The sequence below is a fragment of the Callithrix jacchus genome, chromosome 8, assembly GCF_049354715.1.
Source record: "Callithrix jacchus isolate 240 chromosome 8, calJac240_pri, whole genome shotgun sequence".
NCBI lineage: Eukaryota > Metazoa > Chordata > Mammalia > Primates > Cebidae > Callithrix > Callithrix jacchus.
In genome coordinates, this window is record NC_133509.1 from 127,302,646 (window position 1) to 127,318,343 (window position 15,698).

Below are 15,698 nucleotides of genomic sequence, written 5' to 3' on the forward strand. Positions count from 1 at the left end.
ACACAATCCAGGCTACCTTTCAGGCAAGTGTTCATTGTACCCACTGGGTGCTGAGGGTGGGGAGGGTTGAACAACTTTTAAAGATGTAGAGATTGGGGTGTATAGTATATTTTTCATGGCATATATAGCCAGGAAAGGAATAGGTTTTGATAAGTTGCTAAGATACTGGTTATTAGGCCCGAAATGTTGTAAGCTGCTGGGAAGACTTTATCTTCCACGCGTTGTGATTGGGCTACCTGGAAGGCAGAGTGCACAGCTGGAGAAGCCGGGTCCAGAAGGAAGGAATTCTGAGCTTCAGTCTCACGTCAGCCACTAGCCCACTTAATCTAAGGGTATTGGACAGGATGCTTTCAGCTCTAAAAATTTCAGTGACACACACTGAAAGGCTGTATGTCCACAAAAGACATGTACACAGGTGTTTGTTGCTGCATTCTTCATAACCAAAAAGGGAAAACTACCTACACGCTCATCAATAGGCAAAGCCATATTGTGGGTTATTCATATAATAGAGTACTACACAGCCACAGAAAACAAACTGCCGACTCGCGCGACAAGCTGGGGGAGTCTCGTGGCTACTGGTAGCATAAAAGGAGCAAGACATAAAATATACATTATTAATTGAGTCCATTTATATGAAGTTCAAGTTCAAGGAAAACTAATCAATGTTGATAAAAGTTAGCATAGTCTTTGCTTTGGTTCCCTCTGGAGTAGGGGCACGTAGACTAGGAAAGTGTCTGAGGGGAGTCTGAAGGGCCTGGAAATGTTGTATATCTTCATGTAAAACATCATTAAGCTGTGTACTTAGTGTAAGTATACTTTTATTTTTTTGGAAACGCGGTCTTGTTCTGTCACCCAGGCTGGAGTGCAGTGACGTGATCTCCGCTCTGCCTCACAGGTTCAAGCAGTTCTCCTGCCTCAGTCTCCTAAATAGCTGGAATTTCAGGCGCACGCTGCCATGCCCAGCTAATCTTTTTGTATTTTTAGTAGAGATGGGGTTTCACTGTGTTGCCCAGGCTGGTTTCGAACTCCTGAGTCAGGCAGTTCACCCGCCTCAGCCTCCCAAAGTGCTAGGATTAGCAGGCATGAGGTACCATGCCCAGCCTTTTTGTTTTGTTTTGTTTTTCTTATTTGAGACAGAGTCTGCTCTGTTGCCCAGGCTGGAGTGCAGTGGCACGATCTCAGCTCATTGCTACCTCTGCCTCCCGGGTTCAAGTGATTCTCCTGCTTCAGCCTCCTGAGTAACTGGGATTACAGGTGCCCACCACTACGCCCAGCTAGTTTTTGCATTTTTAGTAGAGACGAGGTGTCACCATGTAGGCCAGGCTGGTCTCGAACTCCTAACCTCAAGTGATCCACCCACCTCGGCCTCCCAAAGTGCTGGGATTACAGGCCTGAGCCACCGCAGCCAGCAGTAAGTGTACATTTTGCATAAGGTACCTAAAAAATTAAAAATTAGAAAATGCATGCAGGGCCTTCCCTATAGCCACTTTCAGGCAGCTATGAACATCGCCAGGGAGAGCCCCGAATGATGGCTGTCATCAGTAACATGGGCTGGGTTGTTGAGCTGGCACTTGGAAGGGGTGGCCCAGGCCCTCTGATAAATCTTCAAAGGCTTCCTGGCAACCATGCAAATGGAAATAACCAAACTTAGAAGGATTCCAATATCCTGGGGCTGATTCTCAGGCAAACCTGTCCCCAGGGATGTTGGTCTGGGAACCTGTAAGAGCAGGGTATGTATAAGGAACCCAGCATATAGCAATAGCTTGTTGCTTTATCACACGCCTTGGTGTCCATCTTGCCTCCTGTCCGCACAGCGGCAGAGACTGATCAACTCAGCAAACGGTGTGGGCAGCAAGCCGCTTCAAAACGGAAGACATGAGAACATTGAGAACGGGAATGTTCCCATGGAAAACCCCGAAGACCCTCAGCAGAATCAGGAGCAGCAGCCGCCGCCACAGCCACAGCCCCCAGAACCAGAGCCGGTAGAGGCTGGCTTCCTGTCCCCGTTCTCCATGCCCGGTGAGTTTTGGGGGTGCTGGACTCTCGGGCTGCATTTTTGGGGGCTCCATCGGGACCAAGCCCAGGTCTTCAGGATGGGCATGGACTTGTAAGGGTGGTGGAGGGCTGGTGTGAAGGGTCGATATTAGGTCATTGGAATACTTAGGAGGTGAATCTGTCCTCAGTACTGAACTGTGGCTTAGAGCTGCAGTGGGGTGTGGGCCTTGCCAAGTGCAGCAAGAGCCTTGGGCCAGAGAGCAGGGCAGCCGCTGGCCTGGGGAACACCAGCGACCCCTAGTGACCACACTTAAATGCTTAGGGCAATAGATGTTTTGTCTAAGAAAAGGCAGTCCGTGAGGATATTTTTAGGGACATTCTCGCACTCTCTTAGCCCTTGCAGCATGGGCAGGCCGTTTTCCTGTACATCTTCTTATTTGCCGGACAGGAAATTCTAAGGCCACAGATGATCCTTAGACGGCCATACCTTGTGTAAAAATTAGCCAGGCGTGGTGGCACGCGCCTGTAATCCCAGCTACTCAGGAAGCTGAGGCAGGAGAATCGCTCAAACCTGGGAGGCAGAGATTGTAGTGAGCTGAGATCGTACCACTGCACTCCAGTCTAGGCAACAGAGCGAGACTCTGTCTCAAAAAAAAAGAAAAGAAAACACAAGGCAGACATACCTTGTGTATTTGAAAATATCTCCTACCCATAAACAAGTCAAATCAGACTGAGGCTCTGCAGCAAGCCCTCCAGGGTCCTCCTGTCTCACTTGGAGTCTGACCTGCGAGGCTTCATGTCATCTGACTGCTGACTCCTACTAACCTCAGCTCCTGTCCCTGTCCCTTTCCTGGCCCCTGTTCCAGCCACACCAGCCGCCTCACTGTCATTCCTAGAACACACCAGGCGTGTGCCTGCCCCAGGACCTTTGCACCTGCCCTTTGTTGGAATGCACTTTCCCCAGGGGTCCACATGCTCACTTCTCACCTTCTTCAGGTCTCTGCTTAAATGTCACCTTTTCACTGTGACCTTTTCCTTCTACCTCATTTAAAATATTTCATCTTTTTCTTGTGTCTCTTGCCCCCACTAAAATAACAGCTCAACAAAGTAGTCACCTTTGTCTACTGCATTTATCTGCATTCCCAGTGTTCAGGACCGGCCACGTAGTCGGGGCTTAGTAGGTACCTGTGAATGCAGGTATTCATGTGTTAGGGGATCCCAGGACCCACCCAGCCAGGCTTTGTCTTTAAACCTTCCGTGAGGTCCTCTGTAGCCCTCCGTGGGAAGCAAAGGCCCAAGCTGAGATGTCTGGCCCCATTCTCAGAGGCATTTTTCTTGGTGTCCACCATCCTGGAAAGAGGCAAGATTCCAGAACTTTCAAGTCCAGAACTTGATGTTTTCTGAAAAGAATTCTGTACTTAACGTCAGGCGCACTGAGCCCCTAATTTGGGAGGTGACTCTGGAGGGACAGACGCTGTCCTGCCTCTTGTCCCATCTTTATGGGAACACCCGCCTGCCATAGGTGGTGTGGGCCTGGCAGCCTGGGGTACTCTGCTGCCTGCTTCAGCATGAAAATGCAGGCTTTGTTTGTGATCACAGAGCTTCCCTAGAGCTTCTGGGTGAGAGAGATTCCAGGGCATGCTCATCGCAGCTACTCAGGGGCTCATCCCAAAATGCCCGGCCTGGTTCTGATCCTGGACATTCCAGAGTCTGGAGCAGGGCCTGGGGATCTGCATTTTCAAAACTTCTTCTGTTGCTTCCTGGGACCTGGCTGGGTTCAGAATTGCTGAACATTGTTACTGCCTACCACGTCCCAGGCTTTCTTCACATTAAGGGCAGACTCAGAAAATGAAATGTGTTCCCTGACTGAGGTCACAGAGGAGCCTAGCCCAGGGGTCCAGGCCTCCCAGGCCTCCGCCCTGAGGGGATTGGTGTCTGGGCCTGTCTCAAACACTTCCCTGGCACATCCACACACCTGCCCACGTGCCCTGTGGGGAACAGGGGCCCTGCTCAGCCAGTCTGGCTGGTGGGGATAGAGGTTGCTCCGTGCTTGGGTCAACTCAGCCACCAGGGCCGTGTGTGGGACATGGAAAGCAGGAGGAGTGGTCTCCAGATCCTAGGTCCCCTTTCCAGCTTACCTGTTTGGATGCATCAGGTGAGGGAGGATTTCTGCACGGCACGGCGCTGGGAGGGCAGTGCGTCCACCCACAGAACCAGCTCACGGTGATGAACCAAGACAGGTCCTGTATTCACGAAAGGTCCAGGCACAGGCCACGATTCATGCTCTGGGTCCCCCTCACGGCCCCAGGTTATCACATCCCCAGCCCAGTGTCCCTCCTGTGCCCACATGAGGCTGGGGAAAGGTCAGAGCTACAGTCACCAAAGGAATTTCAGTTCCTTGGGGCCTGGAGACCGGATGCCAGGGAGGGCCGGAGTGCCAGAGCAGGCTGCATTTAAGGAGATGCAACCGCAGTCCAGGAAGCAGCCGAGCTTATGAGGGGTGGGGCAAGGGGGAGCGACTTGCTGTCTGGAGAGCTCTCTGTGCCCGTTCTCCACCCTATGAGGTGGGTGGCGGAATCCACATTTTGCAGATGTGGGGTCTGATGGGGCCACAGCTACCACTCCCCCGCAGTGGCCACTTCACCTGAATCTTGGTATTGAGGCCGTCCACTGTCCAGGTGCTGCAGGAAAACCAGGGGAAGGGACATGCCCTTTTTGGTCATCCTTACCTAAGCAAGTCAGCCGTAGGTAGGGATGCCTCATCTTTCCATTGCTTAAGCCCAGAGTTTGACAGGATTGTGCAGGGAGGACCCTGGACCAGCCATGCTTTCACTCTGTCCTTGTCCTGGGAGCTACTGTTTCACAGAGAAGTGACTGTGCGGCCTCTGGACAGGTCACCTCCCAGGGTCAGGGGCTTAGAATGCAGCTGTCTTGCAGGGGCTAGGACCAGATGGCTCCTGGGTCCTCCTGGCTCCCAGGTTCTCTGCACCCCTGAGTCCTCCTCTGAGGGGCTCTGCTCTTGCCTGGGGGAGGACTTCCCGCTATATAGTGGCCCGCCTTCTTCCTCAAGCCAGAGGCTCTGGGCTGTTCTCCTGGGCTCAGTGCATCCCTGAGCCAAGTTCAGCGCATCCCTGAGCCAAGTTCAGCGCATCCCTGAGCCAAGTTCGGCGCATCCCTGAGCCAAGTTCAGCACGCTTCCTCCGAGCACGGGTCTTCGCCGTCCTCAGGAACAGGCCTCAGCTTCCTGCCTCCCGGGGGAAGCCTCCTTTGTGCACATGCGGATGTGTTTCTAGGTGTTGTCCCTGGAAACCACAAGCAGCTTCCTCTTCTCCTTCCTCCCTCCCTCCCCCCCCCAGGAGCAGGGGCTGGGAACAGAGCTGTACAGCTGCTTCTTGTTTAGGCTGCTTCTCGTTTAGGTGTGTACAGCTGCCAGGAAAATTGAGGCCCCAGGTGGGCAGAGGTTAGCAGGAAACTGGAACGAATCAGTGAAACTGCACCCCGACAGAAACACCCTGTATCCAGTCCCCGGCCCTGCCACCACCTACCTCACCCCACCCACCCCTTGTTCAGGTGTCACAGTGGCCTGGGGCTGCAGGATGGCTTTGAGGGTGTTTCTTAGGGGTGGGTGTTTCTTAGGGGTGGATGCAGCTCCTATTTTCCAAAGCTGGGGCACTGGAAGGAACCACAGAGCCAGGGGAGGAGTCACAGGGCCAGGGGCCACAGGAAGAGGGAGAAGCCACTCTGCCGGTGAGCTTGGAACCGGCATAGCTTCGGGTGTCTAGGAATAAGTCTAGCCCCGTATCGACGTGCAGTTCGTGTGTGCTGTCAAGGACAAGCTGGGAGGCCGGCTCTGGAGTCCAGAAGTCCTGGGTTCAAATCTCAGTCTTGCCACTCACCAGCAGGGTGACTCTGGGTAAACTGCTTCACCTCCCTCAACCTCCATTCCTCATCCACAAAGTGGGGGATGATGGCACCTACCTCCCAGGGTTGACCTGAGTCACAAATCGGATACTTTAGTCAAGGTCTGTGCACCGTGTCTGGCACACAGCACAAATGTTAGTGTGACTCCTAGTGTGCTTTAACCATGTGGCTTCCGTTATCCTCCCATTTTGGGACTACAGTGTTCTAGAAAGATCATAGGTTCCAGAATCCCTGGCGGGACAATTGGTCATTCCAGGGCTCGAGAAGAGGAAACTAACCTGTACCAAGCCCCTGTTATGTGCCAGGTCTGGGCTTCAGGCACTTTGCAGATAAGATGATCCTCTCAGTCAGTAAATAGTTAGGGCTCGGCTCTGTCCTAGGCTTTGGGGTTCAGAAAGAAACAGGACAGCCACAGTCCCTGCCCTCTGGGCGCTTCTGGGTTTGCAGAGTAAATTGAGCAGAGTAAATCTGAGCACAATGTGCTTTATGCATCATCTCTGCTCCTAGCACACAGCTGATAGGTGGGGAGGTGGGAAGCCGTAGCCTGTTCCCTCCTCGCTGACCCGGAGAGGAGTCGCTGGGATTGCCGGGGTAGAGCCCAGCAGCATCAGCAGGACCCGGCTTTGGCGCCCACCCGTCCTGATGGTGGATTTCCATGTGGACACCCAATACAGGCATGCTCTTCCCACCGTAGACAGCAGAGGCTGGTAATTAGGCCTCCCAGGGCTGGATGTGAGTGGGGGAAAGAAGAGGAAGAGGAGCTTTCTCCCGTGGAAACCATGGTCTGCAGTGCTGGCACCGCCCTGAAACTGATGGCAATGACCCTAGCCGCAGCCCAGCCGGGAAATCTCCTGGTGCGGTTTGTTTGCTTATTTTGGCCCACAGTCCCGGAGATCTTGTGAGTCCGCTGAGGCTGCACCCGGGCCCGTCAACAGAACTTTCTCCTGCCCTCATAAGGGTAAGGAAATCACGTTGTTCTTACCGGGACGCAGCCCTTCGTGCCACTTTTATTATAGCAGCCAGCAGACAGCTCCTGGGGCCTGGGCATACGTTAGGCACTACGCAGGAAATGGGAAATTCTTCCTTTGCTCTAATTCTTACAGTAGTCAGCGCGGGCTGTCGTCACAGAATGCCACCAGCAGCTTCAACAACGGAGATGTATTTTCTCACATTTCTAGAGGCTGCGACTCTGAGATCAGGGCGCCCGCATGGTTGGGTTCTGTGTCCCTCCTCCCAACCTGTAGCCAGCTGCCTTTCTGTTCACGTGACCTTTTCTGGTTTGGTGCATGCGTTTGGAGAGAGATCCCTCTCTTCCTCTTCTTCTAAGGCCACTATTGAATTAGGACCCCACTCTTAGGACCTTAGTTACCTCCCAAAAGCTCTATCTCCAAATACAGTCACATTGGGGGTTAGTACAGCAACATATGAATTTGTGGGTGGGGAAGAAGAGGAATGATTCAGTCAGTGGTAGGATCTCACGGGGCGTCTGTGTGCCATGCCCTGTTCTAAGAGCTTTACGTGTATCCCCTTGTTCATGCCTTGCCACAGAACGAGGCAGGGATGATTATATCTCCACTTTACAGAGAAGGAAGGGTAAGTGATGGCCCATGGTTACCCAGCAGCTCTGCAGGTGCAGTGAGCAGTCTTCCACCCTGAGCACCCTACACTATCCACTGAGTACTGCCTCTTCATTCCATGCACTCCCATTTCATCTTCACAGCTGCCTTGTGAGGGAGGAATGTCATTATCCTCATCTGCAGAGGTGAAAACTGACGCCCAGAGAGACTGTGGGACTTCACGAGTCACACAGCCATTGTGTGGGGAGCCACTTTTCCACTCTGTGCTTCCCAAGCTGTGAATACCCTCAAGATCTGGTCCAGCTGGGATCCGAGTCCCAAGCTACCAGCCCAGGACTGTCATGAAGCCAGCGCATGGCCTTAGCTATGTACCCTTGGTCTACGATGCAATTCAGCTCCTCTCAGTGAAGAAACCACGGGATAAGTGTGTGTATCACAAAAGTCCAGGCTCATGGAAGTTCTTAGAATAGGAACAGGAGGTAAAACACACTAAGTACTTACTCTGGGCCAGACAGGGTGCTTTATTTTATTTTATCTATCTATTTTTTTTTTTAATTTTTTATTGCATTTTAGGTTTTGGGGTACATGTGCAGAACATGCAAGACAGTTGCATAGGTACACACATGGCAGTGTGTTTTGCTTCCTTTCTCCCCTTCACCCACATTTGGCATTTCTCCCCAGGCTATCCCTCCCCAGCTCCCCCCCCGCTGGCCCTCCCCTTTTCCCCCCAATAGACCCTAGTGTTTAGTACTCCCCTCCCTGTGTCCATGTGTTCTCATTTTTCATCACCCGCCTATGAGTGAGAATATGCAGTATTTCATTTTCTGTTTATTTATTTATTTTTTAAGATGGAGTTTCCTTCTTGTTGCCCAGACTGGAGTGTAGTGGTGTGATCTCAGCTCACTGCAACCTCCACCTCCCAAGTTCAAGCAATTCTCCTGCCTCTGCCTCCCAAGGAGGTGGGATTCCAGACCCGTACCACCATGCCTACCTAATTTTTGTGTTTTTAGTAGAGACAGGGTTTCACCATATTGGCCAGGCTGGTCTCAAATGCCTGACCTCAAGTGATCCACCCACCTCGGCCTCCCAGAGTGGTGGGATTACAGGTGTGAGCTACCGCGCCTGGCCCAGATAGGGTGCTTTAGACCTATTAAGTCATTAAACCCATTAAAACCCTAGGGAGGTGGATAATGTTATTGTTCCCATTTCACAGGTGGAGAAACTGAGGCACAGAGAGGCTGAGTGGCCCAGGGTCATACAGGAAGAAGGGGCAGAGCTGGGCTTTACACAGTGGCCTTCTGAACCCAGGCCCCAGATGTGCTGAGGGGACAGCACCATCACCCCACCAAGGGACTCTTTTGCTCTTCTATCCTTGGGAGTTCATAAGGGAATTGGTTGCCTCTGTCTGGACGCTCGTGTCTTCTAGCGTGCGTGCTGGGTGCCAAATAATGTGTGTGTGTGTCGAGTAAACCGTGTTGAATTGGGGTGAAGTTAGGGCCTTTGGAATCTCACATGCTCTCTTCGGGGCTCAGATGGCACCACTCAGCCTTCTCTTCCGTTGTGATAGCAAAACCCGTAACAGGCAACAGGAAGATTTTGGGAAGATTTTAGAGCTTTTCTCCCCATCCACCCCCGTCTTCTTCAGTTCTAAATAGCTCTTGAGAGGGTTCTACTGGTTGGGAGGAGGGAGGCCTTTGTAGTCCTTTTAAGCTCAGAAGGCGGCACTGCAGAAATGGAACTCGCTAACACTCCGCCTTCCTGTCCTTGCCTCTTAGCTTCTGGGCACGTTGGTGAAAGCACTGCAGGAACTGCAGGTGCTGTGGGCTCATTTACATATGCAGTTCCACGCAAAGTCCTTGCCTGTTCCAGGCCCCCAGAGACACACAGCACTTTATAATGAAAATGATTTTGTTCTTACCCTGGTCTCGGAAGCCACCAGAGAAATTGCACATTCAGTTGACTGTCTCATAAATCAAGGTGAGAATTTTAAAGGAGCTTCCTTTTCAGTCACTCTGTGCCGCGTGGAATATCAGTTCACAGACCCATTAAAACACACTCTGGCTGGGCATCCTTATTTTTTCACATAACAGGTTTCTTTTTCACCTACTACCATATTCATACCTTTAAAGTGTACAGTGCAGTGGCTTTTAGTATATTCACAAAATTGTGCCATCATCACCAACATCAGTTTTAGAATATTTCCATCACCCCAAAAGGCACCCCTTCCCACCTCCCTTCCCACCTCCCCCGGCTCCCCCAGCAACCACTCACTGACTTCTTATGTCTTTGGATTTATCGATTCTGAATATTTCATGGAAAGAGGATCATGCAATATGTGGCCTTTTGTGACTGGCTTCCTTCACCTAACGTGTTTTCCAGGTTCATCCGAGCTGTAATATGTGTCAGTACTTTATTCCTGTTTATGGCTGAATATGCCATTGTATGGATAATGAAGGCCACATTTTATCCATTCACAGTTGATGGGCATTTGAGTGGTTTCTACTTTTGGCTACAAGTGGTTCTTGAAAAGACAAAATAAAGCATCACAGAGAAGAAAGCTCAGTATTTTTTTTGTCAAAATTAAAGCAATATTCTTTTAAGTTCTCTGTGGTTAGCAGCCCACAGTCTCTGAATACTAGAGGGATCTTGGGAATTTTTAGACTGACTTTCTTATATTCCAAAATGGGAAAGTGAGAACCGGAGAGGACCAGCAGCTTGCCCAGGGGACAGTCTTGATCAGACAGAACCAGGCATCCAGGCCACCTGCCCTGGAAATCCACTCCATGCCACCCCTCCAGCCAGGCCAATATACTGCATGCTGGGAGTGGGGAGATAAAGCCCTGCCCAGGACCACATGTCAGGGTCCTGAACAAAAATGCCAGCAATAAGAAGCCCACCCAACAGATCCGCACGTGCCAGCAGCAGAAGCCCACACAAGCCTCCTTATGCTGAAAGGGGAACTTTGAAAAGTTTACAGGGTGTGCTGATGGCGTAGCAAAACCTAGCATCCCCCAGCCCTGCTGGACAGTGGCAGGAAGGTGGTTGGTCCAGCCTCACCACAATTCTGCTTTTCAAATCAGAGACCTAATATGAATCCAGAACTTTAGCTTCTGGGAAATGTCACGTTTAGCTTTCCAGCCACTAGAAAGAGGCTGGAATATGGGGGCTGCCGAGGATGTCAGGATCCGCACATCCCCTTCCACGGGCATTGTGGTGAAGCTGAAGAAAAGCAAGGAAGCCATCTTAATGATGACTTCGCTTGGACCAGACCCAAGAGCCACCAAGGAAGCTGTGCAGCTTTTAGAACCTCCTAGGGGAGATGGAGGAAGGCAGGGCCCCAGCCAGCAGCTACATAGCAGAGTGCCCTCCAGCAAGAACCTGCTCTGGCCCCGGCACTGTGCCTGGCATCTTCTATTCAGTACTAGAGTATCCATGGAAGCCCTGATGTGTAGCTGGCGGGGTCCCCATTTCCCAGATGAAAAAACCGGGGCTCAGGAAGCCTCCCACAGGTGAATAGGTGCCATGATCAGATCTAGCACCCCACATCTGCCAGACACCAAGGAGCTGTCCTCTGACTGCTTCCTCTGTTGACTTTGGCCAGGAGGGCCCAGTCCTGAGCCGAAAGTCTATGCTGGAATGCGCCTGGCAGCCGGAAGGAAAGGAAGGGAGGAGGCTGGCTGCTGGGACTGTGTGGTGTGCAAATGTGCAAATAGAGGGAAGCTGGCCAGCCTCACCTTGCCATTGGTGGTATTGCTGAAGGCTTAGCAGAGAGGGCCTGCCAGCAGGACGGAGCACCAACAACGTGTTCCCTGATTCTATTGGTGTCCCTCTGATGTAGCCTCGATTTAGTGTTCTCTAGGGCCTCCAAATTCAAGATGAGGCCTTCAGAGGCAGGGCAGTGTGCCTGGTGCTTTTTGTGTTTCTTTCATCTGCCCAGGGATCCTTGAAGTGGGTGGGCAGGGACAGTTATCACTGTCTCACAGGTGAGGACCTGGAGGCCCAGAGAGATTAAGGGTCCTCCTAGTGCCACACCATCAAGAGTGATGGGGAAGGACAACTTTGCCAGAAGCCTTGAGATCCCTGCAGTGAGTTGCAAAGCGGGCTGTAACTTCAGGTCATCTTTAGAATGAGGGAGCTGGTGTACCAACCCTGACATCCTTCCAGCTCTGGGACCCATTTACATCCAGTTCCAAACCAGGCACAGAGCCTCAGGGTAGGGGCTATGGGAGTGTCTGCAGGTCTGGGCCAAGGGTCCCTGGGATAGGGTCTGTCTGATTGGCACCAGGCAAGGGAAATCCGGGCCCAGCTTCTCCCTTGACTGACACAGCCTGGTCTGCAGCTCCAGTCTGTCCCTCCCCATGAGGGCAGCTGCTTTGGTGAGGAAGCATGGACAGGGTCCCAGTGTCACTTGACTGTGCCTCTGTAAGAGGGAGACTGAGCCAAGGCTGCCTTTCCACAATCCCTGAGAGCTCTCCAGGCCTTTATATGGTGCTGCCAGGGAGGCGTCTCTCCCTGGCCCTGTGGTCTCTCTGCACCACCCCAGCCCAGACAACCTCCACCTGGTGTGTGGTGCTCAGCCGGGCCTGCCCCTGCGCCTGCTAATACCTGATGTTCTTTCTCACATCATTTCTTTCATTCTTCCCCTCCTCGCCAAACCTCAGGGTGTTCAACAGCAGGTCTTGACCTCTTCTGCTTTCTACTGGGCTTCTCTTTGCCCCTCTAATGCCCCAAGGGTCATCAAACCCACCCTGCAGGAGATAGGACACTGTTGCTAAGAGGCCTTAGCATTGGTCACCCATGGAATTGAGTCCTGAGCCTGCCAGTTCTAGCTGTGTAACCTCGGACAAGGTACCCGACCTCTCTGAGCTTGTTCCAACTGTAAAACAGCCCAGCCCAATGCTGACAATAGTAGGTGCTCAGCAAGTGGAAGGTAGCGGGGTTCATATCAGCAGTAGCGAGAATCAGAGTGTTGACTCTGCACCAGGCGCTGTTCTAAATATGTCATGTTTGTTGGCTCATTGTTAGTCTCACAGTAGCACAGTGGGGTGGAGATTCTTGTTATCTCCATTTTATAGATGAGAAAACAAATACAGAGAGGTTAAATGCTTTCCTAGGCGCCCTAATGCTGACATATGTCAGAGCTGGGATTTGAACCTGGGCGCCTAGCTCACTGTTTACCACAAAGCTTCAGTACTCTTTAGAAGGCAATCAATTTAATAAGTCTAAATAATGGCACAAAAAATAATAAAAATACCAAAAATTACTGATTCTAAAGCTTATTCACCCCAAGGAAGAAGAGACTGGAAAAACTTTAATGGTTCCCATAAATATAAGAGGATTTTTCTATTTAGATCAAATCTATGAGCTAAAAGTATGGGGCTCTAATCTGACATTTAACACTTGCCCACTGGTAAGTAACAGGGGGATTTCCACGGGCCCTGAAATCATAGGATTCAGAGGGAAGGCAAGCAACACAGTACAGAGGACCCAGGATTTAGACTCTTAATATCTGCATTCGAGACCTGGTACTACCTCCTGTTGTCTGTGATATTTCAGTCAGTCACTGAATTTCACCAAAGTTTAGTTTATTTACCTGTGAAATAGGAAAAAGAACCCCCAATGCTCATATGAGGAACAAAGACAGTATTTGTGAAAACAACCTCTAAGATGTGAGGCACAACACAAGTGTTGGTTAATGGTGAGGTGGTCATTCATAATCCAGCCTTGACGATACTCCTGCATCTACCTGCATCTCTCTCCCTCCCTGCAGAGGCCAGCACAGAGGCCACTGACTGAGGAAGCAGGGTCTGTTTGTGGCTCTGCCACTAATTTTATGTGAGATTTTGGGTAGTTCATTAACCTTCATGGGACTTGGTTTTGGTTTTCCTCTTTATAAAATGGAGTTCACCAATAAAATGGATTTATTCCAGGAATGCAAGGTTGGTTCAACATACAAAGACCAACCAATGTGATATATGCCACATTATTAAAGGATAAAACCACATGATCATCTCAATAGGCACAGAAAAGGCACTTGACAAAATCCAACACATTTTCTTGATGAAAAAACACAAATTTAGAAATAGAAGGAAACTTCTTCAACCTGACTAATGACACCAACAGAAACCCCAAAGCTATCATCGTACTTAATGGTGAAAGACTAAAAGCTTTCCCCTAAGATCAGGAGAAAAACAAGAGTTAAAAATGGGTCTTGGGAATATTTAAACTAGTTTTCTTATATTCCAAGGCAGGAAGCTGAGGGACAGAGAGGGGCAGTGGCTTGCCCAAGGGACAGTGTCTACCAAACAGAACCATCCAGGCCACTTGCCCTAGAAATCCACTCCATGCCACCCCTCCAGCCAAGCCAGTGCACCCTGTGCTGGGAGGAGAAGTAGGAGATAAAGGCCTGCCTAGGACCATGTATCAGGGTCGTGAACAGAATACCAGTGACAGAAGCCCACCCAGCAGATCTTCATGTGCCGGCACAGAAGCCCACCCAACAGATATTCATATGCCAACACAGAAGCCCACCCAGTGGAACTTCACATGCCAGCACAGAAGCCCACACAAGCTTCCTTATGCTAGAAGGGGGACTTTTTTTTTTTAATTTTTTATTGCTTTTTAGGTTTTGGGGTACATGTGCAGAACATGCAAGACAGTTGCATAGGTACACACATGGCAGTGTGTTTTGCTTCCTTTCTCCCCTTCACCCACATTTGGCATTTCTCCCCAGGCTATCCCTCCCCACCTCCCCCTCCCACGGGCCCTCCCCTTTTCCCCCCAATAGACCACAGTGTTTAGTACTCCCCTCCCTGTGTCCATGTGTTCTCATTTTTCATCACCCGCCTATGAGTGAGAATATGCAGTGTTTCATTTTCTGTTCTTGTGTCAGTTTGCTGAGAATGATGTTCTCCAGTTTCATCCATGTCCCTACAAACGACACAAACTCATCATTTCTGATTGCTGCATAATATTCCATGGTGTATATGTGCCACATTTTCACAATCCAGTCTATCATTGATGGGCATTTGGGTTGATTCCAGGTCTTTGCTATTGTAAACAGTGCTGCAATGAACATTTGTGCGCATGTGTCCTTATAGTAGAACGATTTATAGTCCTTTGGATATATACCCAGTAATGGGATTGCTGGGTCAAATGGAATTTCTATTTCTAAGGCCTTGAGGAATCGCCACACTGTCTGCCACAATGGTTGAACTAATTTACACTCCCACCAACAGTGTAAAAGTGTTCCTTTTTCTCCACATCCTCTCCAGCATCTGTTGTCTCCAGATTTTTTAATGATCACCATTCTAACTGGCGTGAGATGGTATCTCAATGTGGTTTTGATTTGCATTGCTCTGATGACCAGTGACGATGAGCATTTCTTCATATGATTGTTGGCCTCATGTATGTCTTCTTTCGTAAAGTGTCGTTCATATCCTTTGCCCACTTTTGAATGGGCTTGTGTGTTTTTTTCCTGTAAATCTGTTTGAGTTCTTTGTAAATTCTGGATATCAGCCCTTTGTCAGATGGGTAAACTGCAAACATTTTTTCCCATTCTGTTGGTTGCCGATCCACTCTAGTGACTTTTAAAACTAAGTTTAGAGGGGTGTGCTTATGCTGCAGCGTAACCCAGCATCCCCTGCTGGACATAGTGCCTCACCACTTCTATTCAACATTATGCTGAGGGCTCTAGCCAGGGAAAATAGGCAGGAAAAAGAAATAGGCACCCAGATGAGAAAGGAAGAGCAAAACTTTCTGTATTCATGGATGACATAATCTTGTTTATAGAAAATCCTAAGGGACCCACACAAAAATAACACTATTAGAATTAATAAACATGCAGGATACAAGATCAATATATACAATTCAGTTGTTGTATTTCAATGCCTTGGTCATTAACAATCTGAAAATGATCTTAAACAATCCCATTTACAGTAGCATTTAAGAGAAGAAAATACTTAGGAGTAAATTTAACAAAAGCAGTACAAGACTTGTATATTGAACTACAAAACATTGTAGAAAGAAATTAAAGACAAATAAATGGAAAGATATCCTGTGTTCATGGGTTGGAAGACTTAACATTTTAAAAATGATAGTAGTCCTTAGATTGATCAGATTTAATGCAATCCTTATCAAAACCCCAGCTGACTTTTTTGCAGAAATCAACAAGCTGATCCTAAAATTCATATGAAAATGCAGGAG

General features: G+C 49.8%; 1 protein-coding gene and 2 long non-coding RNA genes across 7 annotated transcripts in view; 2 read left to right on the forward strand and 1 right to left on the reverse strand.

Annotated features, from left to right (window-relative positions):
* Positions 1-15,698, forward strand: part of SLC24A4 (solute carrier family 24 member 4) — a 178,839-nt gene that overhangs the window by 129,122 nt on the left and 34,019 nt on the right. For all 5 annotated transcript variants that reach the window (XM_009006465.5, XM_009006466.6, XM_035261308.3 and 2 more), the window contains one exon: positions 1,815-2,019. In XM_009006465.5, the coding sequence (XP_009004713.1) occupies positions 1,815-2,019 (205 nt within the window). The remainder of the gene's footprint in view (positions 1-1,814; positions 2,020-15,698) is intronic.
* On the reverse strand, positions 2,013-6,114 carry LOC103795886 (uncharacterized). Its single transcript, XR_001914080.5, has 3 exons — positions 5,974-6,114; positions 4,134-4,676; positions 2,013-3,345 (listed from the first exon to the last, which is right to left on the reverse strand). It is a non-coding gene; the product is annotated as an uncharacterized LOC103795886 (long non-coding RNA).
* Positions 3,917-14,120, forward strand: LOC118145017 (uncharacterized). Its single transcript, XR_004730077.3, has 3 exons — positions 3,917-4,150; positions 9,269-9,470; positions 9,873-14,120. It is a non-coding gene; the product is annotated as an uncharacterized LOC118145017 (long non-coding RNA).